Source organism: Phymastichus coffea, unplaced genomic scaffold, assembly GCF_024137745.1.
Source record: "Phymastichus coffea isolate CEN01 unplaced genomic scaffold, Cenicafe_Pcof_1.1 PCOF00044, whole genome shotgun sequence".
NCBI lineage: Eukaryota > Metazoa > Arthropoda > Insecta > Hymenoptera > Eulophidae > Phymastichus > Phymastichus coffea.
Window position 1 is genome coordinate 499,362 of NW_026706855.1, and position 27,026 is coordinate 526,387.

At 44.8% G+C, this 27,026-nt stretch overlaps 4 protein-coding genes across 9 annotated transcripts; 2 read left to right on the forward strand and 2 right to left on the reverse strand.

The window, feature by feature from the left end:
- Positions 1 to 201: 201 nt before the first annotated feature.
- On the forward strand, positions 202 to 3,577 carry LOC131664647 (sec1 family domain-containing protein 2-like). Its single transcript, XM_058935929.1, has 11 exons — positions 202 to 238; positions 860 to 1,068; positions 1,134 to 1,379; positions 1,461 to 1,730; positions 1,815 to 1,994; positions 2,067 to 2,327; positions 2,412 to 2,540; positions 2,611 to 2,842; positions 2,926 to 3,034; positions 3,119 to 3,265; positions 3,358 to 3,577. The coding sequence occupies exons 2-11, from the start codon at positions 877 to 879 to the stop codon at positions 3,575 to 3,577; spliced, it is 1,986 nt and encodes a 661-aa protein (XP_058791912.1). The 5' UTR covers positions 202 to 238; positions 860 to 876.
- A 4-nt stretch (positions 3,578 to 3,581) lies between these two features.
- On the reverse strand, positions 3,582 to 4,710 carry LOC131664649 (DNA repair protein XRCC2). The gene is made up of 2 exons (XM_058935934.1): positions 4,525 to 4,710; positions 3,582 to 4,454 (listed from the first exon to the last, which is right to left on the reverse strand). Exon 2 carries the CDS (start codon positions 4,368 to 4,370, stop codon positions 3,582 to 3,584), a length of 789 nt encoding a protein of 262 aa, XP_058791917.1. The 5' UTR covers positions 4,371 to 4,454; positions 4,525 to 4,710.
- Positions 4,711 to 4,852: 142 nt separating this feature from the next.
- On the forward strand, positions 4,853 to 12,825 carry LOC131664646 (protein MON2 homolog). 3 transcript variants are annotated; one of them, XM_058935928.1, is made up of 23 exons: positions 4,856 to 5,242; positions 5,390 to 5,524; positions 5,609 to 5,791; positions 5,868 to 6,104; positions 6,305 to 6,430; positions 6,564 to 6,761; positions 6,847 to 7,096; positions 7,197 to 7,347; positions 7,422 to 7,987; positions 8,050 to 8,420; positions 8,485 to 8,697; positions 8,766 to 8,941; positions 9,016 to 9,178; positions 9,247 to 9,648; positions 9,737 to 9,871; positions 9,953 to 10,203; positions 10,276 to 10,438; positions 10,516 to 10,659; positions 10,732 to 11,045; positions 11,120 to 11,301; positions 11,371 to 11,611; positions 11,695 to 11,771; positions 11,847 to 12,825. In XM_058935928.1, exons 1-23 carry the CDS (start codon positions 5,117 to 5,119, stop codon positions 12,014 to 12,016), a joined length of 4,974 nt encoding a protein of 1,657 aa, XP_058791911.1. In that variant the 5' UTR covers positions 4,856 to 5,116; the 3' UTR covers positions 12,017 to 12,825. The 3 variants fall into 3 exon arrangements, with proteins under 3 accessions (XP_058791909.1, XP_058791911.1, XP_058791910.1); XM_058935927.1 differs by having other exon boundaries at positions 4,858 to 5,242; positions 11,689 to 11,771; XM_058935926.1 differs by having other exon boundaries at positions 4,853 to 5,242; positions 10,516 to 11,045; positions 11,689 to 11,771.
- A 905-nt stretch (positions 12,826 to 13,730) lies between these two features.
- LOC131664648 (uncharacterized) lies at positions 13,731 to 26,892 on the reverse strand. 4 transcript variants are annotated; one of them, XM_058935933.1, is made up of 6 exons: positions 26,640 to 26,880; positions 20,426 to 20,549; positions 20,010 to 20,319; positions 19,636 to 19,928; positions 17,447 to 17,653; positions 13,731 to 17,373 (listed from the first exon to the last, which is right to left on the reverse strand). In XM_058935933.1, exons 3-6 carry the CDS (start codon positions 20,314 to 20,316, stop codon positions 17,332 to 17,334), a joined length of 849 nt encoding a protein of 282 aa, XP_058791916.1. In that variant the 5' UTR covers positions 20,317 to 20,319; positions 20,426 to 20,549; positions 26,640 to 26,880; the 3' UTR covers positions 13,731 to 17,331. The 4 variants fall into 4 exon arrangements, with proteins under 4 accessions (XP_058791916.1, XP_058791915.1, XP_058791913.1 ...); XM_058935932.1 differs by having other exon boundaries at positions 13,731 to 17,370; positions 20,010 to 20,549; positions 26,640 to 26,892; XM_058935930.1 differs by having other exon boundaries at positions 20,010 to 20,549; positions 26,640 to 26,882.
- Between the last annotated feature and the right edge of the window lie 134 nt (positions 26,893 to 27,026).

Below are 27,026 nucleotides of genomic sequence, written 5' to 3' on the forward strand. Positions count from 1 at the left end.
AAATCAAGATCGGATGATTATCCGCGGCGGTCATGGCAACTTAGCGCAGGTGCTTCTTACCTCGCAATTACGCTTGCGGCTTCTCGACAAGTGCGCAGAAATTTGTACGATCCTTGGCGGGTATACGAACACGTTTATCGATAATGTTCTTTCTCGTTGGTAAACCGTTGGAGCGGTGCGGCGACCATCGTTACCTGCCTTCATACATATTTTGCAATAAACATCCGTAATCCGAAAGGTAAACTGGTAAGGTAACTGGCTGCGTTACGGCTTCGCATTTTCAATGACTTCTTCGCGACTTTTTACGTTGTCGTACGCGCTTGGCATAATGAGCGCTCCGACAATCTTTCAAAATTATTCTCAAATGACTCCGACTATCGACGGCGTGCGGTAATCACTTAATAACAACTCGTTTTATGCTGCCTTGTCGTATGGCGTTTCCTCGAACTTTTCGGTCACTGCTTACAAATTCACAGATTCAATTTTTTATGATTTCTCCAGCGAAATTTTATCTTTGTACGACTTTTCATTGCCGAGATCAACTTTTCTTAACGTTTTAAACATCGGCCTTACACAATACATTCATCATTTCACTTGTGCGTTCGTTGGTATTCAAACGTAAACAGTAGAGAACAGATGTTGCAGTGGTATGCTGCAATAGTGGCTAACCTCTTACGTACTTTAATTTCCACTAAATTATTAGTTTTATATATATCTGGCAATGAAATCGTTGTTTGAGAATCGAGTGCTGTAATTAAACACGGAATTTTATTTTCATGAAAAATTTCACGGGACGTGGCAGTTTTTTTAAATATACGAACGAATAAATTAATTTGACTGTGAATGTGATCATTTTTAGAGAAATATAATCTGAAAATGTTTGGAGAAATGAAAGAGTTTGCAGATTTTTGTTGGAAAGAAGTGTTATCTATGATTAACGATGCAGCTGTTTATATTGATCATGCAGCTGCCGAATGTCTGCATTGGCACACAGGAGACAAGGCATATTTAACATTAAAAGATGCTGGTGCTTTATCTGTTCATGAACTATCTTTGTACAATTTTCATGTAAGTTTTGAAAAACAATATAAATATTGTGGTTTTCTTAATGCCGTGTTATATAACATTTATAGAATCTCAAAGCCAAAAATGTTAGTAAAGCAGTTATTATTTCCACGTCAACGGACTCCCTCTTTTATCAGCGTACTTTAAAATTGATCATAGAGAAAAACAATTTTGAAAAATGTTCGGTAGTATGCACAGCTCATAAAAAAATTTTAAATTACATATCTGTAAATCCTGGTGATTTGGAAAGAGAAAATAGTTATGACACTTTGAGAGGTGACATTTTATCATGGATGAATGACAGAAGTTCTCAGGTAATCAAACATGACATATGAGTTAAGAGTATTCATATATTAATTTAAATTTATACAAGTTATGACATACTTGATTTTCAGGATTCGCAAGTAACAATGATGTTTAAACCAATTTTTATAGCTTGCTTGAAAGATAACGTATTTGTTACACCACCTTTTGGAACTTTAATGCCCTCCATAGATGGAAAATTAACAGATGACTTTGAAGTTGACATTGAATTTTTGATAAGCTCATTCCATAGTTTGTTTTCATACTATGATGTACAAGAAGATATTTATGCCATGGGAAAATTTAGTAACTGTATAGCAGATAAATTACAAAACTTTACAGCTGCCGTAAATCGAAGAAAAGTAAATAATTATTATAATTGTCTTATTGAGTATGTTTTGAAAAAGTTAATTTAGAAAGATAATTTTATTAATTTATATTTTAAGGGAAGTATGGCACATAAAAAGTTGTCATTAATATTAATAGATAGAACACTGGACTTATCATCTGCTACTACGCACAACTCTGAATCAATTCTGGGAAGAATATTATGCACTTTACCTCATTTACCTCATCATCATAATGATGTTGCTGTTCAGATGCATTCTCTTAGTCTCAAAGGCGAGGTAATTATATTTTATCAAATATTATATTCACTAGTACATAAAGATAAACGCTAATTAAAATTTTATTTTTAGGAATGTTCATCTTCATTTATGGTCCCAGGATGTTTAGCAACGAAAAATGATGAAGCTATGAATATACTGTTCAATAAAAAACAAAAAGAAGTACTTTTAACTTTAAACAAAATGTTAATTGACATGACAAGAAACAAAGAAAGCCCAAAACCAAGTAAAATTACAACAAGAATTACAGCTCATAGTTTGGAAAAGGGAATACAAAAGTTCAGGGATTCAGAAAGTGTAGAGACACTATGCAAAAATAGTAAAAATCTACAGGTATTTAATTCAAGATGCAATTCCTAATACGATTTTACAGCAAACCTTTAAAAGAGTTATTACATTTATATTCCGTTTTTTTAGTTTATTTCCGCAGTTGTCCAAGCCCTCAAATCAAATAAAACTTCTCAGATTGAATTTATAATTAGTTTGGAAAAACTTATTTTGCAAAATTTAGCTATCAGTAAAGATTCTTCAAGTATACTTTCTCAGGTTATTAATAAATCTTTGAGCGATTTTCATTAATATTTATAAGAGTATTTTAAATATATATTACTTACAGTTAAGCAATATTGTAAAAACTAGAGCAACAAGAGGCTTGGAAATGGAAAATTTATTAGTACTTTTAGTTTATCTTTATGCTATGGCTGGCCCAGACATTAAGTTTTCTGATCAACAAGAGGAGGGATTAAAAGAAGCATTGATAAGTGCAATATATGATGATATAATAAAGTGCAATGAAACGGAATTAAATTATGAGATTTCTGCATATTATCAAACTCTTTTACTACTAGGTGAATAACATTAGCATTTCAATGTTGAAAAGCAATTTTGATTTTGATTTTATAAGATTAAAAATATTTTGAATTAAAATTAGGGGTTACTGGTGATGAAGTTGCTAAAGAAACTGCAATAAAAATAACAGATAATGTAGTAGAACTTTTACATGAAATATTACATCAAAGGGAATCAATGAAAAATTATAGGTAACAATTTTTATGATTTAAAAAGTTTATTCAAAAAACTATATATGTATGTACCTACATTTTTATGCAAATTTTTGATTACAGACAAGTGATGAGTATGCCAAATACAAGGGAAATGGCCAGACATGTTGGTCTTTTAGAGCAATTGATTACAAATTTACTTGACGAAAAAAGACCTGACATTCCTGATTTAATTAAAAAAAACTCTTCCTTACTGTCTACTGGTTTTAAGTAAGTTATTTCATATCATACTGAATTGAAACAATATATAAGTTCAATCATCCATGGGAATCAATAATTTTGTAATGAATTTCAATTTTTAGATATTTAACAACAGGCAAAGCACAGAGCCATCCATGTGAGAATTCTTGGGTTATAATATATGTTTTAGGAGGAATAACTCCTGATGAAATCAGAATTGTAGAAGAAATTGTAAATAAAAAGGGCCCCAACACTCCAAAAGTAACGTTAGGTGGAACAAGGCTGCTAAACCCACTTGAAGTGGTTGATAAGATATTGTTGACAAGTATCAATTGTATATAAATTTTTAACAAACTATGATCTTTTTACTGGCTTTTTCTACCCAAACAATGTTAGACCCATTAATCTTATAATATAGTTGCTTTTTATCTTTTCCTGACTGAATATTACATATTAGTTCATTGGAATCCTCATTTCTAGATAATGATATTAAATACCTCAAATATTTTTTTCCTTCATGCCATTCCACAGTTTCTCTCTTTGATTCAAAGTTATACTGCTTTGTATATAAAGTTACTACTTTAAATTCTATTGTAATTTTTCTAATAATATTCAACATTTTCATGACATATGAATTATAAGACAATTCATCTTTTTGTAACCAATAGTATGCACTAATACTATCAAGTACAATCATTCCTACTTTCTTATTTTTCAATAATATGTTGTCCAGTGAATTTATAGTTACAAAAAACTGATAATAATTATAACAGTTGATAATTTTTAAATTATTCAACAATTTTTCTACAATACTATCTACATTAATGGGTCCTTGGATAGCAGATATTTCATCTTTTAAAATATTGACAAGATGAGAAACTCTAAATTGATTTTCTGTGTTTATAAGTAACACATCTATACTGAAACCGTTATACTGCAGTGGCAAAATACATTTCACGATTAATTTAGTTAATAATAAATTAAGTCTACTAGAAACAGTACCTCGCAATTCAACAACATCAGTATTTCTCAGTTTATTAAAAAATAGATCATTATCCAAATCTTCAACTGACGGTCGATCGATTAATCTCGTAACAACTTGTAAGCCTGATTCAATGATCAAATCAGAACTCATGATGTTATTTTGAATAATTAATACATTGTCGGAGATTTTTGTTGCAAAGTTGTAAGTTGAAAAGTTTTGAATATAATTTCTAACCTATAATTTAAATATTAAGAATTATTTAAAAAACCAAAAAAAAACTAAGCGATGTAAATAGAATAATCACCGTATCACTTTATAAACTGTTAAACTATCCAGTCTCATCAGAAGTTATCGAATGTCACGTAGAAAGAACAGAATAAAAATTAAAGAGATCGGTTTGTCCTGGCAATGTGATGAAAGATATGAGGCAGGCAACAAATAACATCAAAAAGCCCGCGTATATAACGCATACGTCAGCGTCATCGTTTAAGGTCCGGTCGAACTAACATTACCTCTAGCTCTACAGTTTGCAAAAATCGTGCAACACTTTACACGTATGTACAAAAGGTATGTACGTAGTAACGTAGGTTCATAATACACGCACACAAGCGGCTTACATAAAAATTGACAGCTGCTAATCTGTCGTCCCGTACATGTGTGGGTGCGTTACAACAATAAAGAAGAAAAGGAGAACTAGGCGCGACAGAGAAAGAAGTAGTATCTGCTTCGTCGTCGATTTACCTGATAATGCCAGCTCAACTTCGTCGCTGCTGAGAACGGACAAAAAGAAAAACATGAGACCCACTTTCGGGTAAACACCCGTAAATATTAGAGTGCAGAAGTCCGAAGCACCTTCAAATATAAATTGTGTCGTGGGCGTGGACGCTTCCACGAAGATGTCCAGTGCAAACATCGTCGGGGGCAATGCCCAGGAGAATAGTGTCAAGTTCTTTGAGTCCTTACAGGCTGACCTTAAGTCATTGTCTTCTGAGACTAAAAAGAAATATCCTCAAATCAAAGAGGTCAGGGCTTTGTATTTATGTTTCTATTATGACTGATATTTTTCTTTCAGCTTTATTTTACTACATAATGTTCCCCAATGAAAATAGAATCATTCATTTTTTATTTAAAAGTATTTGAATAATTCTTCTTTTATTGTTATTTTATAGTCATGCGAAGAAGGAATAGTCAAATTAAGACAAGCATCTTCAAACAATCAACCAGGACAAGTTTATTATGTTGTGAATCAGATTCTATATCCTCTAGTCCAAGGCTGCGAATGCAAGGATGTAAAAATTTCAAAGGTTAATGTTTAATCTTGTAATTACCAATACTAAATGTCAACTTTTGTCCAATATATCTTTATTGCGTTATTTTATATTTATTAGTTCTGCCTAAACACAATGCAGAGACTGATAACGCAACAAGCAGTTGATCAAAAAGGAGCACGGTATATCACAGATGCGTTATGGACATTGATGGAAGCTGGAATTGAAGAAGTCAAAGTCTTACAAACAGTTACCTTATTACTTACGAGTAATTCACTTGTTCATGGAGATACATTAGCTAGGGTATGTTAATTATTTCAATATATAGACATTTTTTAATGTTTATAGTGTACTATTTGAAATAAAATTGGGTTTTCAGAATTTGGTACTTTGCTTCCGCCTTCACTTTACAAAAGATTCAACAACGATTAATACTGCAGGAGCCACTGTACGTCAGTTAGTTTTTTTGGTCTTTGAACGAATTGTTGCTGAAGATGAGCAAAATGCAGATCCACAAGTGCAAGACGAGAGCAACTTTGAAGAGTTAAAAGTGCCTACGAATCAAGCACCGAAGGCTCTTAGGCCTTGTGCTGCTGATGCCTACCTAATGTTTCAAGTAAGTTATTATTAGAAATTTTTTAGTATTTTGTTACAAATTCGAATTCAATATACATTGAATTTCACAAAGAAAGAGGAATGTTTATAATTTTTAGTAGCTTGTAAATTCATTTTTTTCTTTACCTGGTACTTATTCTATTTTTGTATATAAACTATCTTAGCACTAATCACATTAATTAATAATTTTTGATTTTATAGGACCTAGTGCAGTTAGTCAATGCCGATCAACCCTATTGGTTAATAGGCATTACTGAAATGACACGGACCTTTGGTCTAGAATTACTTGAGTCTGTTCTAATAAATTTTTCTTCAGTATTTTTCAAGGTAAGATACAAATTCACAAAAGAAAGTACATACCTTTAGTTATGTTAAAATTTTGAGCCTGTAAACTTTTATCAGTCACTCAATCTCGAAAATTACATTTGCATGATTTAATTAGTTTATTACTTTTGTATAGCACCAAGAATTCAGTTTTCTTCTAAAAGAACGAGTATGTGCTCTGGTCATAAAGTTATTTTCACCTAATATTAAATATCGGAACTCTGTACCAGCATCAGTGCAACAAGCAACACCTCTTGATAAGCCCTATTTCCCTATCAGTATGAGATTACTTAGAGTCGTATCGATTTTGATTCAAAAGTATCACTCATTGCTTGTAAGTTTTAAATGTTTTTCTGGTTCGTTTGTGAATTTTGAGAAAAGCGCCGGCGTATGAATGATTTTTGAACGATGTTTTCTAGGTGACGGAATGCGAAATATTTTTATCTCTAATAGTTAAGTTTCTGGATCCTGATAAGCCTCCGTGGCAACGGGCTTTGGCCTTGGAAGTTTTGCACAAAATGACCGTACAAGCCGACCTACTGACCAGTTTTTGTAATTGTTATGACCTTAAACCGCATGCAACCAATATCTTTCAGGATATTGTAAACAGTTTAGGCGCCTACGTACATAGTCTTTTCGTAAATCCACACATTTCACAGGCTGCGCCAGGTCAGTAATTCGCCAACAATTCGATTCCAACTCACTCTTGTGTCAAATGACATTGATAGTTTACAAGTAAACGTAAAAATATTATTCGTTACTTTTGCAGCACCAGTAGCTCAAGCACAGGGTACCGCCCCAGCAATGTTAGCAGGAATGCCCATTGGACCAGGTATAACTCCACAGCCAGGTTTCTATTCTAGAGGAATATGGTTACCTGTTGTGGCTACATTTACTAGTGGTCAGGCTAAATCTACTTAGTAAGTTCGTCGTGTTTAGTATCATTCGTCTATCGAATATAGCTAATCAATAAAAAATACAATTTCAATTGCAGTCTTGAGATGCTAGACAAAATAGATCCACCTCAAATCCCAGATGGTTACGGCATAAGCATCGCGTACGCCTGTCTCTTGGATATAATTCGTTCAATAGCCTTAGCAATCACTGGTCCTCGCGAGGAAGGTGTGGAGAAAAAGTACGATCCAACGGAAGACGAGCGCAAACTCCACGTCCAGTTAATAAACTCAAGCTGGTGTGGCCTCCTCGCAGCTTTAAGTCCACTTATCGACGCGAGCACCGACGAGTCTGCCACGGAGAATGTTTTGAAAGAAATCCAAACGTTTGCCTCTCTCTGCGGCCTTCTCGATTTACATACTCCACGCGACGCTTTCATCACAGCTATTTGCAAGGCCTCATTACCACCGCACTATGCTCTTACGGTGTTGTACAGTGCACCGCAAGGTATTCCCAGTGCCGCGAGGCAACAGCAACAGCAGGACGTCAATGCTGGCATTGGAAATTCTGGTGCACAATACAATCCGGCTAACCTTGGCGAGTCAGATTATAGACAACAAGTCGTAGCTGTCGGTACTCCTCTGCCTACTACTTCATTGCCCATAGGTAAACTATTCTCATATTACAATCCGAACTAGCTGGACAAATGATTTTTTTTTTAATTTCAGGCGCTCAACAAGGTCCCGTTATGTTGACCGTGAAGAATTTACAGTGCATGCGTGCTCTTTTGTTGTTGGCTCATTGTCACGGTAGTATCTTGGGAAGTGCTTGGCATCTTGTACTGACCACACTGCAACACTTGGCTTGGATCCTTGGACTGAAACCGTCGACAGGTGGTTCGCTCAAAGCTGGCCGTACTGCTGCCGACTCGAATGCCACCCTTACCACAGCGGTCATGGCTGATTTACCAATTCTTAGTGCTATGCTTAGTAGACTGTTTGAGAGCAGCCAGCATCTCGATGACGTTGCTCTCCACCACCTTATAGATGCACTTTGCAAGCTTAGTCAGGAAGCTATGGAACTTGCGTATACTAATAGAGTAAGCTCCTTTTTAATAAAAATATTTTTTACGATAATTATTTTTTTGCTATTTAATTTTACAGGAACCTTCTCTCTTTGCTGTAGCAAAGCTATTAGAAACCGGTTTAGTAAATTTACCAAGGGTCGAAGTTTTGTGGAGACCGCTGACAAATCATTTGCTCGAAGTTTGTCAGCACCCTCACATTAGAATGAGGGAGTGGGGCGTCGAGGCGATAACTTACTTAGTGAAAGCTGCTCTTCAGCACAAATATCCTCAACCGTTACGAGATAATCAAGTAATTGTCAGATTAACATTACCTTCTTACAATTAAATATTTTGGTTTATTAATAAATTTTTTTTCAGAAATTACAGACTTTACTCTTAGGACCACTATCAGAACTATCTTCTGTAAGACACGCAGATGTTAGACAGAGACAACTAGAGTGCGTATTGCAAATTCTTCATGGTGCTGGCGAAACATTATACCACGGCTGGCCATTGGTACTAGGTATCATTGGAGCGGTTTCCGACCACCATGGGTAAATTATTCAAGCATACGAGGTATACAATTTAACAATGATTATTTTGTACGTCAAAATGATTTTACTTACAGGGAAGCTTTAGTTCGTATAGCTTTTCAATGTCTGCAACTAGTAATAACAGATTTCTTACCTGTAATGCCTTGGAGGTGCCTCCCGCTTTGCGTCGATACTGCAGCAAAGTTTGGTTCGCAAACTCAAGAGTTGAACATCTCGTTAACTGCTGTCGGACAAATGGTACATATAGTGATTATAATATAATTACGTATGTCCAATGACTGATGAAATATTATTTTGTATTTTAGTGGAACATAAGCGACTATTTTTATCAAAATCAAGAAAAAATATGTGCCTCTTTACGAGGCGATTCGGCCTCTGTATTTCCAGACTTCCCTGGCACAACGAATATGCCACCTTTCGATAAACTTTGGATGTGCTTGTACGCCCGTTTGGGTGACCTTTGCGTTGATCCGAGACCTGCCGTTCGCAAATCCGCGAGCCAAACGCTTTTCTCAACGATTTCTGCACACGGTACTCTACTGCATCAACCTACGTGGCAGGCTGTGCTATGGCAAGTTCTATTTCCACTTCTTGATAAAGTTAGAAGTCTATCAAGCTCAGCAAGCAACGAGAAAGTAGATACTTCGGGAAATATTCTTATCCATCACAGCAGGAACACTGCTCAAAAGCAATGGGCAGAGACCCAGGTAATTTATTATAATAATAAAAAATTATTTTGGATTTGTTTTTTTTTTTCGTTTATCAACAAAAGCTCGAATTTTTTATTGTTCTTAGGTATTAACTTTGAGTGGAGTAGCAAGAGTTTTCAATACAAAACGTCAGTTATTGCAAATGCTAGGAGATTTTCCGCGAGCTTGGTCTTTGCTTTTAGAATTTATTGAAAATTCTGCTTTAAGTAAAAATAACGAGGTATGAATATTCACCACAACGTATATTTATATATACCAGTAATTCATTTTTTTACATTTTCTTGTGTTGAATTGTTTGCAGGTGTCTCTAGCTGCCTTGAAATCTTTTCAAGAAATATTATACCTTCCTAAAACTACTGACAATAATGATCCCGCGCAATCTGAAGATTCTGAATCATTGTGGATTGTTGCCTGGCGGATTTGGCTTAGTATCGGATTAGATAGTACTACGCCTCCGCAAGAAGGCGAAATCGAACCCTACATTCCGTCGCAGGCATTCCTAACGGCTCTTGTACAAATTTTTCCAGCTGTTTATCAACACGTCAAAAATAAGTAAGTTGTCCTGAAGGAATATCCATGAAAGTTTATTTATCTAAATAAAGTGCTTCCTTGTTTGTTTTTTAGATTTTCCACGAGTGACTTGCAAAAGTTGTGTCTTGTTCTAAAAAATGCTGTGGCGGTACCAGTACATGGCGAATCAACTCCGTACATTATACCAACAGTGCCAGACGTCGTACTCACGCAGTTACAAGATGGTATACTTCACTCGATGGAATTACTTCAAAAAGTAATATTAATATTTTTTTATTCCGTTAGCGCACGGCAAAAGTATACATTCTAATTATATAAATTGTCTGGTTACAGGAAGCATTGGCTACACCTGATAATCTACAAAGCATGATTAACCCAATTTTTATACAACTACTTTATTTTTCAAAATTATCTTGCGAGGCCCCTACATACGGAAAAATTCCTACGAAGCATATCTCCCAAGTCAGAGGCGTATCTGTAAGTAATTCTTCGTCTTCTTACTGCATCATTTTTACAGAGTATGTAATAATTTACTTTTTCAATCTCCAGGCCGATTGGATAACTATGAATTACGTGCCTTTCGGGGAAAAAGCTCTGTCTATGGTCGTCAATTTATACCAAAAGACCGCGAACGAGAAAGCTGTGATAGACGGTCAAATCTTAAAACATATTATCGAAGCTTTACATGTTCCTCTGGCTATGAAGTACGCCTGCCCTTCGCAAACAACATGGAAGTTAGCTGTAACAAATCTTTTAGATATTTTGCACACTGGATTGCCACTCGCGAGAAGCTATCCTGAACACTTTCAAAGTATGTGGCAGGAACTTGCTGACACTTTAGATAATTTTTTATTTCCCTCTAGGTAAATAAATTTAATCCATGTGTTCTTTTTCAATGTCACAGTTCTCTCGTGAATTCTTTTTGTTTTTCTTGCAGTGTTATGAATTCTGATCGTGGCGTGGAAGAAATCCAAGCTGACGAAGCTGTAGACTGTCAAGTAATGGAACTTTTAAGGGACGAAGTTTTGCCACACTCTCAACACATACCTCACCATTTCATTTTACGAGTAGTTATGCTTCTTAATAAAGGATCCATCCACTCTGCTACTTCAAATATCGGTAAATTTGATGAGCTCTTGATGATTCATTTAGGCTGAAAGTTATTTGAAAGATTATTATTTTTCCCAGAGAAAAATACTGAACCAAAACTACGCGAGGAGTTCGCGAAAACATGCTTTGAGACACTCCTGCAATTCTCACTACTCGACGGTCTAAACAATGAAATCGAGACTAATAAAAATGAGAGTATAGTCGATGAAGGTGGGGCTGCCGGTCGACTCGCTGTCACGGCTCTGCTGCATAGATTCCAAGAAGTCCTTAAAAGATACATCGAGGACGAGCGGCGAAGTGGCAAGTGCCCATTACCTAGGTAACACTTCGATTGTTTCTCACGCACTAACCAGACTAACGCTCTCCCAAAAAGGTGACTATAGTATTATTTTCTAGGTACAGGTTGTCGGAGATATCGTTCGTTCTCAAAGCTGTTGCAACCCTTGTTGTTTCACTGAAAAAAGCTCCCAGTAATAAAGGTAGTTTGCTATGATGCTGAAATTCATTTCTGCAGTTTCTTATCACCACTAATCGATTCTCTGCAACTTGTTCAGTGGAGCGATCCGTTTGGGAACAACTAATAGGCTTGTACCCATGCTTGGTCGAGTGCACAGTAACAACAGCTTCGAGTCAAGTGTCACGTTCGTTGAGAGAGGCTCTGCTCCAATATCATGATCTTCTCCGACCACCGATGAATAGTGCACCAACATCGAATGGCGTCTGACCTTCGTATTTTACGAGAAGCAAAGCTGCATGATTAAAGGATATGAACGACTGAGGCATAGGCTACTGCGCGTTTAGAATGTAGACTACAAATTTGCTTCGGAACGAGTAATTGTATGTTCAACTTTCTATAATACGTTGTAGATGCTGTTAAGTAATTATTGTTTTTGGTCAGACTTTTATCAAATTTCATTATGTCAGTCCTCTATAACTAAAATCTATTATAACTGTTTGCTACTGTTGGAAATGCAAAAATATTCGCTGATATACGCGAATTGTAAAAAAACTGTTTTCTAGGTCAATATTAAAATTTCTATATGCTGATTTCTCGGTTAATATTTTATAACTACTAGTTTTTATTTGAATTGAAAAAAGCAACTGTGTTGATAAATTTCGTTAAAATGGATATTTTCGTGCAAACAGTAAAACTGATACTATGAAGGCACAAAGAAATACACCGTCATTTCTAATTTTTTCATAACGATTATTTAATACAATTTGATTGTACTACATTATGCTAAACAATGCTAGTAGATTCGTTGAACCTCATTGTTGAGAGCGAAACGAGATACGCATTTGTAAATATAAAATTCATAATTATTAGTGCACTCGCGCACATTAGATATACCTTTTTATTCTTCATGTAAATACTGATTGAACGAAAATTACTGATAAACTAATTGTTGTTTCCAAATGGTTTTTGAAATTTTAAAAGAACTGCTCGAATTGTACTCGTGAAGTAGTTGAACTTTGAGTCGTAAATCGAACGCTGTAATAATGTAAATAAAGCCGCATAGAGCCAAGTGCATGAATGAATTTCATGTTGTTTTATTTAATCAATCCTAAAACTCGCCAGCATTATAATGCTTCGTTCTCAAAACTCTGAATTCAACAGGAAAAATCGTTGTTCATGAGTTCGGCAAAAAAAATGTTGCCCAATTCCACGATTCGAACGATACGAAGATTATTTTGCAAGCGTTCAATACGGTCTATAGAGAATTGACCGGTAATACGATTGTGTCGATTAAGCGTGAGATCTGTCGTATTAATTGGCCCGAGGAGCGATGATACACAGCCCCAAAGTAGTAACCGGCTAATCTTACAGAAAATTTCGTTTCAATGAGCTAAATTTCTAGTTCTTACGCCTTCTCATAATTGGCTTTTTAAAGTACTCGCGGGGATATGGAATGGCGAGGATAATAAAGCACTCTGCTTCTGGCTTTGCTTTCATTGTTTTTATTTTCATTTACGTACACATCGCATCTGTTAAATATAATGAGATTTTATTGACATTTATAGCGTGACATTGTTATTGTGTCACTGATTGATTATATTTTATGTATTGTTTTTTTTTATCTTACATAGGTATCCTTGTTTTATTTTTATTTATCGAACAGATGTAAGAGTTGTTCACATTCTCCACAATTAAAGTCTATATAAATGCTTCGAAGAACATTGTTTTTTTTTTTTTTCATTAATATTGTACATAAATGTTTTCGAAATGAAAATTGTTCGATACTTTGAATAACTTTATTTTTTAATAGTAGCTGTAGAAATAACATTGGGGAGAGAAAAACAGCTATATCATTATTGTCGATTCGTTTTTGATATTACACGAATAATTAGATTTACTTTTTCAGAATCGCTTTGCAGATTTACAACGAAGTACAAAAATATTTACTATCGTTAATTTTTCTTTATCCTTTTTTTTATTAAAAAAAAAACTTTCATATTTCCCTTTGAATTCTGCAAACATATAATAATTTTCAATAAAAATGATAGCTGTTGGTATATACAGCAGTGACTAAAACTTAATTATCAGTGCAATATCAGTCAGTCTAGATGTCACACACCTTTTCTCTTTTCGGTAAGTACAAAACAAAACGAAAATTGCAACAGTATAAGCAATTGTAAATGCGCTTTCCTCAGTAACAGATATGTACACGCACAAATTAGAACTCATGTAAATTACAGCTTTTGTCTCGAATTCACAATGATATATCTTATAAATAATCAGAACATGATAAGATAATCATTTCTGCAATACATTTGAATATAAAAACATCACATTAATAAATTGGCAGAAAGGCAAATAGAAAATTACATATTCATCTTTTAATTATTTATTGTCAATATATCTCTATTGTCTATATGCGATTGAAGATAATGTGGTGAAAAGTTGGAACCACACTTACGAACAATAGTTTGCTTCCACATAAACCAAACGATATTCGACCCATTGATCGAACACTTAATTATAATTGTACGCGTGGAAAGCGGAAAAGAAAGATAAATCAGACACGTAATGCGGGTTAACGCGTCGTTGAGTTGAAGAAAAAAATAGACGAAAGTTGACGTTTGTACTATTCGCAACGTCGCTGTTGACTTTGCGTACGTTCGTTTCGTCCGAAAAGTGCAGGGCGTTCTTGACACAAAACGAAAAGTCTTTTTCAATACACCGATGTTAAGAATCTACAGAAACATTGAATAATTCTAACGAAATAACTGTGAATGCGCGAATGCACGTTTGTCCGCCTCTGTCTTGATCGATAAACTATACTTGGAAAATGAAGAGAAAAATAAAAATAAAATTGGTATTCGAGCTATCTACGTTGAATATATGTATTTAGTTGTGTTCAGCACAGAATTGGCCTATGTATTGATTCTCCTTTCAGTGACACGATTCTTATGTAGCTCAATGATCATAAAGTCCGCATGTTCGCCTAATATAATAGTATCCGTATTAACATACGTATAAGTATTATTTACGATCGAACACGTTTACGCTGAATGTATATCTTGTATAGGTCACTTACAAAAGTTACACCTCGTTTTCCATTCAGACAATACTGCGTACGTATATATCCTATTAGCTTTTTATTTATCGTTATCTTTTACTCTCTAGTCTATCTAGTAAAATATAGAGGACCATCGGTTTTTCATTCATTGCTCCGCACAACTTTATCGATTCGCGCGTTTGCACGATGAGTAAAGCTGCGCGTTCGGGCAGGCCAACGCCTCGCTATTCCCAATGGCTCGTAGAAATTGGCCGGCGCGCGCTCACCTTCCCTGACTGCAGCTGCACGCGGCATTTCTTCCCACCCCGTGACGCCAGCGCCGGGCGAAAGTTCCGCAATTTCGCCGCCGACGCCCGAGAAAAAGGCCGATGCTTTTCTTCGGGAAATACAAAGCGCTAATCGAGCGTCAGGTTTCAGCACCAAGTCGTTCCCCCTTTCGTCGGATATGTACATAGATATCGCGATCAAATGAAACAGTTGCGTGCCTATTGCATTATGGATTATTATATCTATTATCGACTCAACTGTTTTTCATTATTCTGGCTTTGTCAACTATAAAAGGAGATACATACTGGCGCGCTACTTGTACGGGAGAAAGGCTACTCTGAAGAGGATTGATCGCACGCATTCGAGAGAACTAGAGAGGATTGCGCGTCTCGGTGTGTGGGTGTGTTATATATTATATAGGTATCAAGTCTTTATAAGCGTCGACGTGATAGGCGCAAACGCCAATTTTTTCCCTTATACATATTCTGCTTTACACGTATGTAGTTTTCATGTATTGTATATCTGTCGCTCGACGACGTATATCAAGAATTCTTTTTTTTCCTACGCTTTTCATTAATCCAGTTATATATATATATATATTTTTTTTTGTTTTCATAATATGATTTATCAGGTTTTATGTAATTCAAGCGGTTCTTTGAATCTTTATTGTCCTGCACGTTGAAAATCATCCCGGCGGCTGCTGATAAAAAGCGTCGTACAACGGCTTCACGTCATCGGCCAATCAAAAACTACAAAATGCGCATCGATATTTACAAGTCATAGAGGGACGGGGTGTCGTTCGCGCAAAGACGAAGCAAGGAAAAACGAAGAAGGAAAGCTCTTCTGCACCCGCTGATACACGTGTACCTTGACGAAAATGAAGTGGGGGGGGGGGGGGGGGGGGTATCGCAGTGCCGACCATTGCTGCCAACGTAAGTTTTTGCATGCGCTTTATAAATGACCTAGTGCGCGACTAGAAAGATGAGCAAGGGAGAAAGAAAAGCGACCGGGAAGGAGCGAAGAGAATTTTGCACTTTCTCGCTTGCTCTTGGCTTTTGCGATGCTCGTGTATTTCTCTTGCTTGTTTGTTTTCTTTTTTTTTTACCGTTTACTCTTTTGCCAAAATCATTGTTTCGCTGGATATCGAAAAATATCTACCGTAAATATAACTTGATTCATATGCATAATATATATATATATATTTTTTTTTTCTCATAAGTACATTATTTAGTCATATAAGTTACATCACGATTGTTCTTACAGCATTTACAAGTTGATTTTTCTCCTCGTGCTTTCGGAAGAATGGCGAAAAGAGCGCGCGATCGGGTGCACCGAGCCTCGACGAACCGTGCGCAATCAGCGTCGTCGCGAGTACGAGCCGTTCAAGGGGAAGCGCGCGCGCGCGCGATGATTTCTGGCGTTGGAGGCTCGACGTTCCGCCTCGCGGCCGGGTCTCGCTCTCCCCGTTACGCGCCGCGCCTCGATTATTATCGCAAATTTCAATTCACGACTCATGGTCTCGTCGAAAGGAACGATCGTTACTATACAAGCGCACGCAACGAAAGCTTTGTACAAGAAAAATCGTTGGTGATATATATCTTAAAAGTATTATTGTCTTGTTTACAGAGTTCTGCCAGCGAACACGACACACACAATATATTTTTTTTATCGGTTTTATCTGGGGCTGTTTTTTATCTCTGATTCTATATCGTATCCCGATATACAGTACAACAAAGAGTTAAATGCAAGCGTCTTGTCTGCTGTCGTTAAAGGGCTTATTGTCAATATCGAATCACGGCTTTTATTTGTCGTACACACGTGGATTGGTGACTATCGTCGGAATCAATTGACTCGATGGAAAGAAAATCAGCCAAGCATGTATAGCTTCTCGAACTCGCTTACCTAATTATTGTCTAACTTTGGGTGTCTCTAAAAATCCAACCGAGATACGGAGCACACAGCGATATTCAGCGATTGGAACGTTGACGGATGCGAGAAGCGAAGGACGTCGCAGGCATCCGGCGAATACAAACCAAAAAGGCCACCCCCGTGGCAGACGGCGTGTCCCCCGCGAAGGCGTCGAGCGAGCGTGATCGGCCAGCCTTCGGCGCGGAGATGCGCCGGAAGAGAAGAAAGCAGCGAGAGATCGAACTTGGGCCAAGTCCCGGCCGAGAGAGAGGTCGCCGATTCGCTCGCGGGGGCGGCCGGGAGGACACAAGGCAACGCGCTCTTCGTCGTCGCTCCGCTCGCCTTAGCGCAGCATGTACCCCCGCGCTCCGTAGTGGTCCGACTTCTGCGACAGACGGACGCGCGTTGGTCGGATGCGGTCGAGCGAGCCCGCAGCGCGGGAGCGCCGTCACACTCACCGTGAGGCTCTGCTGGATGTCCGGCACGTCGGCCACGTATTGTCCCTCGGACCCGAAGTACTCGGACTTTGGCAGCTGCCCCAAGGAGCTCGCGACGTTGGCATTGCCGCTGTCCGATAGCTGCCGACGATCGCCCGACGTCATCTCTTTCAGCGCTGCCGCCCGCGCTGCCGCCCGCGCCGCCATGTCTTCCGCCTTCCTCTGCTCCTGAAACGCCGACGGCGACGTCACTCGCACCCGCGCCTCGTCCAGTCGACGACCCGCCTGTTCGCGAGGCTGCCGCAAGGCAAGGGCTGCGTTTCGTTGCGCGCGGGTGCCCCGTACGCGAGGGCACATCAATTACGGATACTCGTTCGCGGCTACGGGGACAAGTAGCGGCGGATTGGCAGGCTTTGCGCCGGAGGTGCGCGCGAGAGCGGGATAAAGCCGCGAAACGCCATTGACGTCAGCCGTTGGCGGGGCTCGCGCCAAGCTCGGCTGCTAGTTATATGTACTCCCGGAGCCTGCACACGCGGCGCGCGTACACGGCCGCTTTTAAGCTGCGCGCGGGCGGGCATTTTACGCGCTTCGCCGGCGCATTGTTTGCCAAGCGCGCCAAGTGGATTTTACGCGCCCGCGGGAGGCCTTTTGTCTTTGTCGCGATCCTGGGCCACGCCGATAAGCCCCCCCCCCCGCCCCCGGCGTTTCCATTCGGTTGCCTCTCTGCCGCTCGAGCGAGGATTTCACGCTTGCCCCCCGACTCCGAGCCACTTTACTTTTTGGCTTCTCGTTATGCGGCTTTTCTTTTTTGTCGGGGCGCGTGTTCGCGCCTTCTCCCCCTCCCCCCGCCGCCGTACCGACGAGTGCTCTGGCAGAAAGGACGGAAAAGCGCAACGACGAAAGACGCGCACGTGCGTGCCGCGCTCGTCGACGACGTGCCCTCGACCGCAGCTCCTCGTTTCGCCCGAAGTATTCGGAAATTCACGAAGTGAGCCCCGCGTAGCTGTAAACGTCGGCAACGTACTCGACGCGCACGAGCTATCGCGGCCACGCGCGAACGTTCGGACGGGACGAATAAATAAACGAGTACAGCTGTCTCGAGCGCGCCTCGCTGGATCGTGACGCCGGTGAAAAAAGACAATTTAGCGGCCGTTTCCGTCGCGCGTGACAATACGCTATCTGATTTCCTCGCTGGTTAACTCGACGCTGCGAGTGTCGTCACTCCGTTTCGCTCTCGTCGCTGAGTTCTCGGTGCGCCACGCTTCACCGGGCGCGAAACGACAAAATGCGTTCGCGAAAGAGATGTAATTTTGAAATTCATCGAAAATGATTTTTCCCTTTTTTTTCTGCCCTCTGCCGTAGACTTTCGTTCTCGTCCGATGCGAAATCCGAAAATCCTCTTACAGAGAAACTGCAGACTTCATTGGCGATAACTTGCAACAAAATATCGAATGGAATACCTAGCTGCAAAATATTTTGTGCTTTTGCCAGGTTTTTTTCAAGAGTCTTTCGATGCGCTCCGAAATGCCCTTTATATCTTCGATCTAAAGATATTTGTTAATCGGATTTAAATTGCAATGGCGATCGTTTGACATCCTATTTACTCGTAGAATATTAAAAATCCGATTGCAGTCAAGAAGAGCAAATCCAGTCTGACAAGTTACTGACTTAATGTATTCAGCGATGAAAATAATATTGAAATACCATCGTCATGGCGATTGACAACCGAGCAAAATTTATTGACTTTAGAAGGTGATGCTCGCCGGCAAAGTTCCCAGTATTCTCGTGAAAACGAAAGTCAACGCGTCATTCCCTAATGCCCCTTAAAGCTTTTCATTTAAAGCAAAGTTATCAGCAAACACCGGGACGAGTTATCGCGAAACGAAAGGCTCTTAAACTACGTGCAGGGGAGAGAGAAAAAAGAGACGTCGAAGAAAAAGTGGCAGGGAAAAAGGGTCGACAAGACTCGAAAAAAAATGAATAAATAAATAAAGTGGAGCGGCGAAGGATAAGGGAGCGCCGAGAGACAGAGGGAGAGAGAAGGAGCGATCAATCAATGCTCGATAATGAATAACGTGTCGCGAATATGAAGTGGAGCTGGTGAAGTTAAGCCGTAAAAGCCGCTGCTCGGTGATAAATCGGGCCGCGAAGCGGCGCCCTGTCCGCGCCAATGGCAGTCGGTCAGCGAGAGAACACAAGTCTGGGCATACCTTGAGCTCCTTGGCGCGCTCCTCGAGTATCATGTTCTTGAGCGTCTGAAAGCGGCCGGTCTGCCGCGGAATGGACTTGGCGACGCCGCCGGGCATGCGCGAATTGACGAGGCCCTCCCTGGAGGGCGGCTCGCGACTCAGGGTGCCGTAGTACTTGTTGATGTCGTCGAAGCCGACGCGGCCGAGCTTGCCGTTGCGCAGACGGCTGCGCTCGGGCGCCTGCACGACCTTGCCGTAGATGGGCGCCCCGCCGCCGTGGCGACTGGTCGCCGGCGCGCTCCCCGCGTACTCGTCTGCAACACAGGAGACAAGCTGCGCTCGAACTGGCTGGGCGGGGGAGGGGGCGGGGGAGGGGGCGGGGGCGCACGCAGTACCTCGATAGCCGGAGCTGTGCAGGTGTCGCGGGTACGCCTCCCAGACGTTGTAGGAGAAGGGGTCCCGGTAGACGGGCAGCTCGTTGCTGGTCTCGGCGGCGCGGCTCTGCCGCTTGCTGTACCGCCACATGGCGCGCAGCTCCTCGCAGCTGGGCTCGGCCAGGCTGGAGGCGCGCTTGCCGCCGTAGGCCGGCGGCTCCGGGCGCAGGGCCGGCCGCCGCTGGCCCGGGAACGGGCCCGCGTACTGCGCGCTCGCCAGCGCCTGCGCCAGCATCAGCAGGCCCGTCCACAGCTCCGCCACGCGCATCCTCTGCCGCAGACAAGCGCGCGACCGCGTCATTGCGCCCTCCGGCCTCGGCGGGGGCTGCTGCTCTGCCGCGCCGCCCGGGCGACTCGCGAGCCTCGGCTGTACTTACCGTCGAGGGGCTCGGCTCTCGCGCGTCTCGCGCGCTCCGGATGACGATCGAGTTGCCCTATCTGGCCGATACGTTGGACGATACGTCTGCGTGGTGCGTGCGCCTCGGTGTGCGGCGATCACCTCTGCAAAGACAAGCGAAAGCGCGCAAGTGCGTCAGGCGTCGGGCGGCGCTCCGCGTAAACGAGTGCGCCATGTATAGCGGCCGAAAAGTGCGCCAGCCGCTTGGTCCAGCGGCAGCTGCGGGCGCAGTCGCTGCCGCCGCCGCCGCCGCCGCCGCCGCCGCGAGCTCGATCGAAATCCAATTAAGCCGCGCGCACGCACGCCGCACGAGGTGTGCACGTGCGCTGCGTGGGTCAGATCACGTGGGCGGGCACTGGCACGCGCCTCCGTCCGACGCGGCTCGATCTTGGCTCGCCGACGAAACGCCTTCGCGCGAGCGCCATTAGCGACTCGGCGGCGCGCCTGGCCGCCGATCGATCGAGCTCGACCTGAACGACGGCCCGCCGCGGCGCCGGAGATCGCCAGTGGTACGAGTCGGCGCCCGGTCAGCCGCGCGCGACCCCGCTCCCGGCCGCGGCGCGACCGGTCCAAGGGCGCACGTACGCAGTCGAGGTGGATGCCCTGGCGCGTAGGCGCGCGACGGCTCCCGTCCGGTGACGAGTCCGCCTCCCACCTGTCGCTCGAGCTGGTCGCCGTTCCGCGCGGCCGCGTCAACTGGCTGCCGGTCTCGCCGCTGACCGGGTCGATCGGCGTCGGGTTCCCGACAGCGCCGTCCATCGAGCGCGAACTCGCTCTCGAGATTGGCTAGCGAGTTGTGATCTGTCGGGTGACGTTGCGGCCCGTAGCGCGCCGACGACTCGTCGCCCGCGCTGCGCCCACCGATGCTCGGCTCGCGTTGCCATCGACGACGAGCTGCTGCATATCGCTCGCCGCGTTTCGCCACGTTTGTTCTTGATTGTGCTCGGCGAGATCGAAGGTCGCGCGAGTCCGTCAGCCCTTGGGGAAATTCGGTGGTCGCCGTAAACCGTTTACAGCGTCTCGGCAGATTTCGGTGCGACACGGGCGCCTTTACGAGCGTACCGCTTGAACTGGCCGCGCCTGGCAAGGCTTTTCGTCGTGCCGAAATTCGAGGTACGCCGCGTCCTCCGGTCGCAGAGCCCACGGGAGGCATTCGCCGCGGCGGCGCCGCGGCTCAAGGGCGCGCGGCGTCGCGAGCTCCATCGAACTCCGGCTTAACCTACTTCGAGCAGGCGACGCGCCGCGCTCCCTCGCTCGATAACGAGACGACGACCGATCGGGCGCTCGGTGATCGACGAGGTGCGCTCGCGGCGAACCCGGAGGCGCGGACCGTGATATACTGCCAATTATCGGCGTCGCTCCTCCACGGTCGCTCTGCTCGCGGCGCCGTCCAAAGCACTGCGCTCCTCGCTGGCCGTCTCTCCCCGAGGAGGGCGCTCTCGCGCAATCGCGATCCCTTGGGGCGGGCGCGCGAGACAAGCGGGCGCGCAAGAACGCGAGATTGACGTCGCGGATATCGACAGGCCGAGGAAATGGAATCGCCGCTCCGGTTTCCCGCCGGCAAGGAGAGCCAGCTGAAAGCCGCGAGACGCGTCATTTGCGGACAATTAAGCGGCGTCGGGCTGGTTTTTTCTCCCGGAACGATCCAAGGACCGTCGCCGCGCTTATAATTTTAGAACTCGGCAAAGGGGATAGCGCCCACGGCTCGGCGGGGGTGGGGGGAAAAATGCCAGTAATCGCAGTCGACGCTTTCGAAAGGCATCGATGCCCTTCCCCAAGCCGACCGAGCGGGGCTCGCCGATGTCTTTCGCGTCCGAGAAGCGATCTTTCGCGTTCGCGTTCGTATTCTCGCTGATTCCACTGCGCGTCCGACGACAGTTCGACCGCTCGCGTCGATCAGCGCGCACCTTTGGTTCGTAATAAAGTCCACGCGACCACGTCGCAAATTCTCTCTAACCGTTGATAATATAATAGCCATATTGCAGCGGCCCGTGGGTCGCATAGTCCACGCGCAGAAGGATCCATCAAAAGAGAGAGAGAGAGAGAGAGAGAGAGAGAGAGAGAGAGAGAGAGAGAGCGAGAGAGATAAAAACTAACAAAGGGCGAAGGAAAACGAACGGAGGAGCCGAATAAAAGAAAGTTGCGATGACGCAACTGACTATAATAGGTCAGAAGAAAGATAGAGAGAGAGAGAGAGAAGGCTACGAGCGCATCAGGTTCGCCGCGGTTCGGTTACCGAAGGCAAACAGCGCCGCCCCTTTGACGCGGTCTCGCGCGTCACGCTTGAGCGCGATCGCATTGGCGCGGCTCTTTGAGATGCTCGCCGCAGTTGCGCGAGCGCTGCGAGGCTCCCGGCCGAGCAACCCGTTGACGCGTCTTCGGCGCGAACTGTCGTATTTCGCGCTCGACCGCGAGTTCGCCGACGGTCCCGATCCGCTCCGGTTCCTCGAGCTTTCTCGGGGCGAGCGGAGGTTATTAGGCCAAGCAAGAGAGCCATGGGTCCGGGTGCCGATAATCGGAGAGAGGCCTGTCCCGCGACGGACGCGACTTTCATCGATGATTGTTCACGCGCGCCGTCTATGTTCTCTCTCGCGGCAACAAGTAGCTCGGCAGCTCGACTTTCGAGGCGAGCCCTTGGCGACCGTCGCGCGCCGGCTGTCGTCGGCCGATAGTCGCGCGAACCCCCCTCGCGCGGCGAACGCCGGGGCTTCTCGCGATGCGATTTCGAATCTCCGCGCGCGAGCTCCCGACGCCAGCGTCCAGCGGAAAAACTCGAAATTCGGATTTCAGAGGGACGAGCGCTCCCTCGACTACGGCCTCGGCGTACAGTGCGGCGTCGACGATCCCGCGTCCGCGTAGGCCAGACTCGATCGCCAATTCTCGCCAGTTGCTTTCGGTCGAACGTCGAGCACTTCTATAGACGACAATGGCTCTTCGACAAGATCATGGAAACTGTCGAGAAAACGTCGGCCAGTTCGAGCAGTCGAACTCGCGTGCACGCTGCAAAGGCAGATAAACCCAGGGAGTGAAGCTACAGAGGAAACAACTGTAAACTACTTAGCCATTACGAAGACAAAGACGGTAGACTGAATATAGGCCGCAGAGGCGATGTCTCGCGAAGCCAAGGAGAAAAGGCGAAAGAAGCTAAGGAAAGAGCAAAGTCTGCCCGCGCGACGAGAGTATAAGCAGCGCACACGTACACACGTACACGCAAGAGAGACGACAACGGCGAAAGGGAAACAAGAGCATCGGAGACGGAGGAAAGATGGAAATTCAGGTCACGATTTTAATCATGATACGGAATGAATGGGACAACCGAGCGGCCTTACTTAAGTCGCCTCTATACGAAAATAAAACGGCCAGCTCGCTCCCTCCAGCCATTGTCGTTCGAAGAAAACAATTGCTTCCCTACAATCGCCTATTTGGCGTTGCGAGCCATTGCTTTCGACTGATCTGCTATTAATATACAAGAGGGCTATTCTTCTTTGCATATTTCGGAATAAATCAATACTCCGCGAAGGGTGACGAGCTTCCTCGGGCGATCTCTCTCCGGAGAACTTTTCCTCTCTTTTTCGGGCACGGAAAGTTCGATTCCCGGCGGATGAAATTTGATACCTCGCGCTGCGGGAAAGTTGGCCGACTGCGGGCGTGGGTTATTGATGAATCCCAAATGGGATTCATTCGTCAGGCGCTCCATCGATGCATTCGACTTGCGAGGACTTTGCTTTGTCCCCCGAACTTTCCCCTCTTTGCCCTCGCTAATTGCGCAAAATCGCTGGAAATTAAATTTCATCGAGGGCCACGAGCGGCACGCGACTTATTATACCCCTTGCGATGAGTCTCGCTCACTGCGTAGAAGAGTTGAAATACCTGCTGCACGATAATTGACCCTTTTAATCTCTCTCTCTATCGTCAAATGTGTTTGCCAACGCGCGCGGAATTTCATTAATTTCCCGAAGGCTGCTGCGCCAATGAACGTAATACTTCATTTATGCCGACGGCTTACGACGGAGAAAATGCCGTTTTTTCTATTTCCAACGAGTGAGAAAGAGAGCCCCGGAATAAACATTAATGTTTCATTGCGTAACTTCGGAACAATCCGAAACGCGGCTATTCGTGAAACGACGCGTCGTGAAAGCGAAAATGCGAAATCACCGAAAACATTTTCACGAGGAACATAAAGAGGCATTTCCACATCCAGCACGGACGTCGAAACCTCAAAGTGAAGTCTCTTGTCTCGGATAAATATCGCGCCAGGCAGAGAGTGGAAAAAACGGAGCACGCGCGACAGAGAAAAAGCCAACATACGGGGAAAAGCGAGAAAACGAGGCTGGAGTGTCAAATTTGTCGCTCTAGTAGTCTCCGCGTGTCTGCCATAACGCTCGTTCGTTTTTTTTTTCTTTTCTTCCCCCGGCTACCCCGCTCCCGATCGACCCTCGTCATTGTCGCAACGAAAAATATACGTGTAAGAGAAGATTCTCGAATGGGTATGTTCAAGCTGAGATGTGCGTAATAGCACTTCGCGTGGAGTTTGAGCGGAAATCACGGTTGTCCAACTTTTCTATGCCGCCGCGGTAAACGTATAACAATCAATTTGCCCTGCGTCGATTCCCGCGGACTCGTGAATTTGTCGAGGCGTATCGTTCGACGAAGCGCGGACGTTCCAGAACTCACCGAGTCGATATCCGGCCGAACGACTCGACAGAAGTGACGACGAGGTCTCGCGCGAACGATTCGTCAGCGCGGCGACGAGCGCCGGGGTCACCGTTCCGACGCGGACGCGAAACTGGCATTTTTCGCCGTTGGCAACCCGAACGAGGATCCTCTCTCCCCTTGACCAGAACTCTGTGACGAGCGCACAGTTCTCCCCGAACACCTGTTTCGTCGCGCGAAAGTTAAGCGATCGCCCGACGACTCGTAAAGCCGGATATATTGCTTTTTCGTTTGGCGGCGCGCTCTGGACTCGAGTCTGCTCCCAAGCGCGCGCTCGCAAGCGAACGTACGCGCGAAAAACCACGGAGAGCGACGGGAGCACGTACGACACGCACACGCGAGGGCGAGTACGTAGTGCATTCCGTCACGCAACAAGTGAGCCGATAAAAGACGCGCGATTCAGCGCCAGCTGTCGGCGAATCGATTTTACGCGGGCGGGGGGCAGGACCGGCTCGGCTCCGTTGCCGAGTGGGAGCGAGTGGCCCACGCACGTTTCTTCGGAGCCGCCAGAGAAATCACGGACGCCGTAATAGCGTTCGCGCGGAATGATCGTGGCCCGGCGTGCGCGTGGGCTGCGCTCGGCCGCGCAGCGTTCACTGGAGCCGTCGGTTCGGCCGCGCGCCCCTAGACGTCGACTACGGCGAGAGAGACGATGACGTTATTAAGTGGACGACGCCGGGCTACCAGTGGCCGTGGCCCACGACTTCTCCTCGTGCTCGATCATTGCTGTCCGCCTTTGCAGTCTCGACTTTTGCAATCTTCCGAGGATCGAAGTTGAACGGTGTATGGTTCCGGTGCGTCTGCTCCGATAACACCGGCAAGGAGGCACCTCGGATCTTTTAGCGGGAACATTCTCGAAAGCTTCTTTTGAAATAACGTCGGGTAGAAACGTCGCGTCCGCGAGGTATCACAGACCAGTGGATTACCTATGCGAACCGATCGAAGGCGATTGCCGAAGAGCGACGCCGGCTGCAGCGACACGCGAGTGTACGGCCGAGGAAAGACGTGCTCGGCGACGATTCGTCGTTGTCGCGTCGTCTCCCGCTTCGCCGTTGCTTCGGGACTCGCGTCGTCGTTCGTGAAAGCCAACGGTGCAGACGCGCGCAAAACAATCGTTGCGCCGAGTGACGCACCTTCGATTCCCGAACGGCCAGCGAGAACCTGTTCGCGACGCGCTCGACGACGAGGATCAACGCGCAAAGTACCAGTACCGTCGGTCCCGCGTTGGCGCGCCGCGCGACGCCAGCACTCGCGCCCGAACGAACGTAAACGCGCCGCTAATGCCATTTTTCGCTCGACGCGCGTCCGTTCGGAGCCTCATCCCGCGGCCGTCGCTCGTGGTTTTGTCGGCAGCAGTCGAGGCGGCAACTGCGGCGATTTGCCGTTTCGACGCAATTGGCGCGACGACACGCAGCGAGCGCACGGCGGAACGTCGATTGAGAAACGAAGGAAGAGGGTGAGCGAAAGGGAGAGCGACTAACCTGTCAGTCAGTGCGCAGAGTCCGGAAACCGTGGAGCCACTGAGCTACTGCTGCTACTGCTGCTGCTGCTACTGCGGCGGCGGACTTTCTCTCTCGCCGTGTAGTGGTGGCTCTGGCGCCGACGCCAAAGCTCCCGAGTGAGACAGCTACAACACGCCTACCTACTCTCTCTCTCTCTCTCTCTCTCTCTCTTTCCTCCGATGACGCGTAAACCTTGCGAGATTCTCTTAAGCGAGTATATACTCGGGGGTTCCACTTTATTCTCTTCCCCGAGCGCAGCATCCTTGAGATTGCGAGCGATTACGATAATTGATTCGGCTCGAACTTGGTGACAACCCGGGCGATCGAAGTGCATCGATCGCGGCGGCGGCGGCGGCGGCGGCGGCA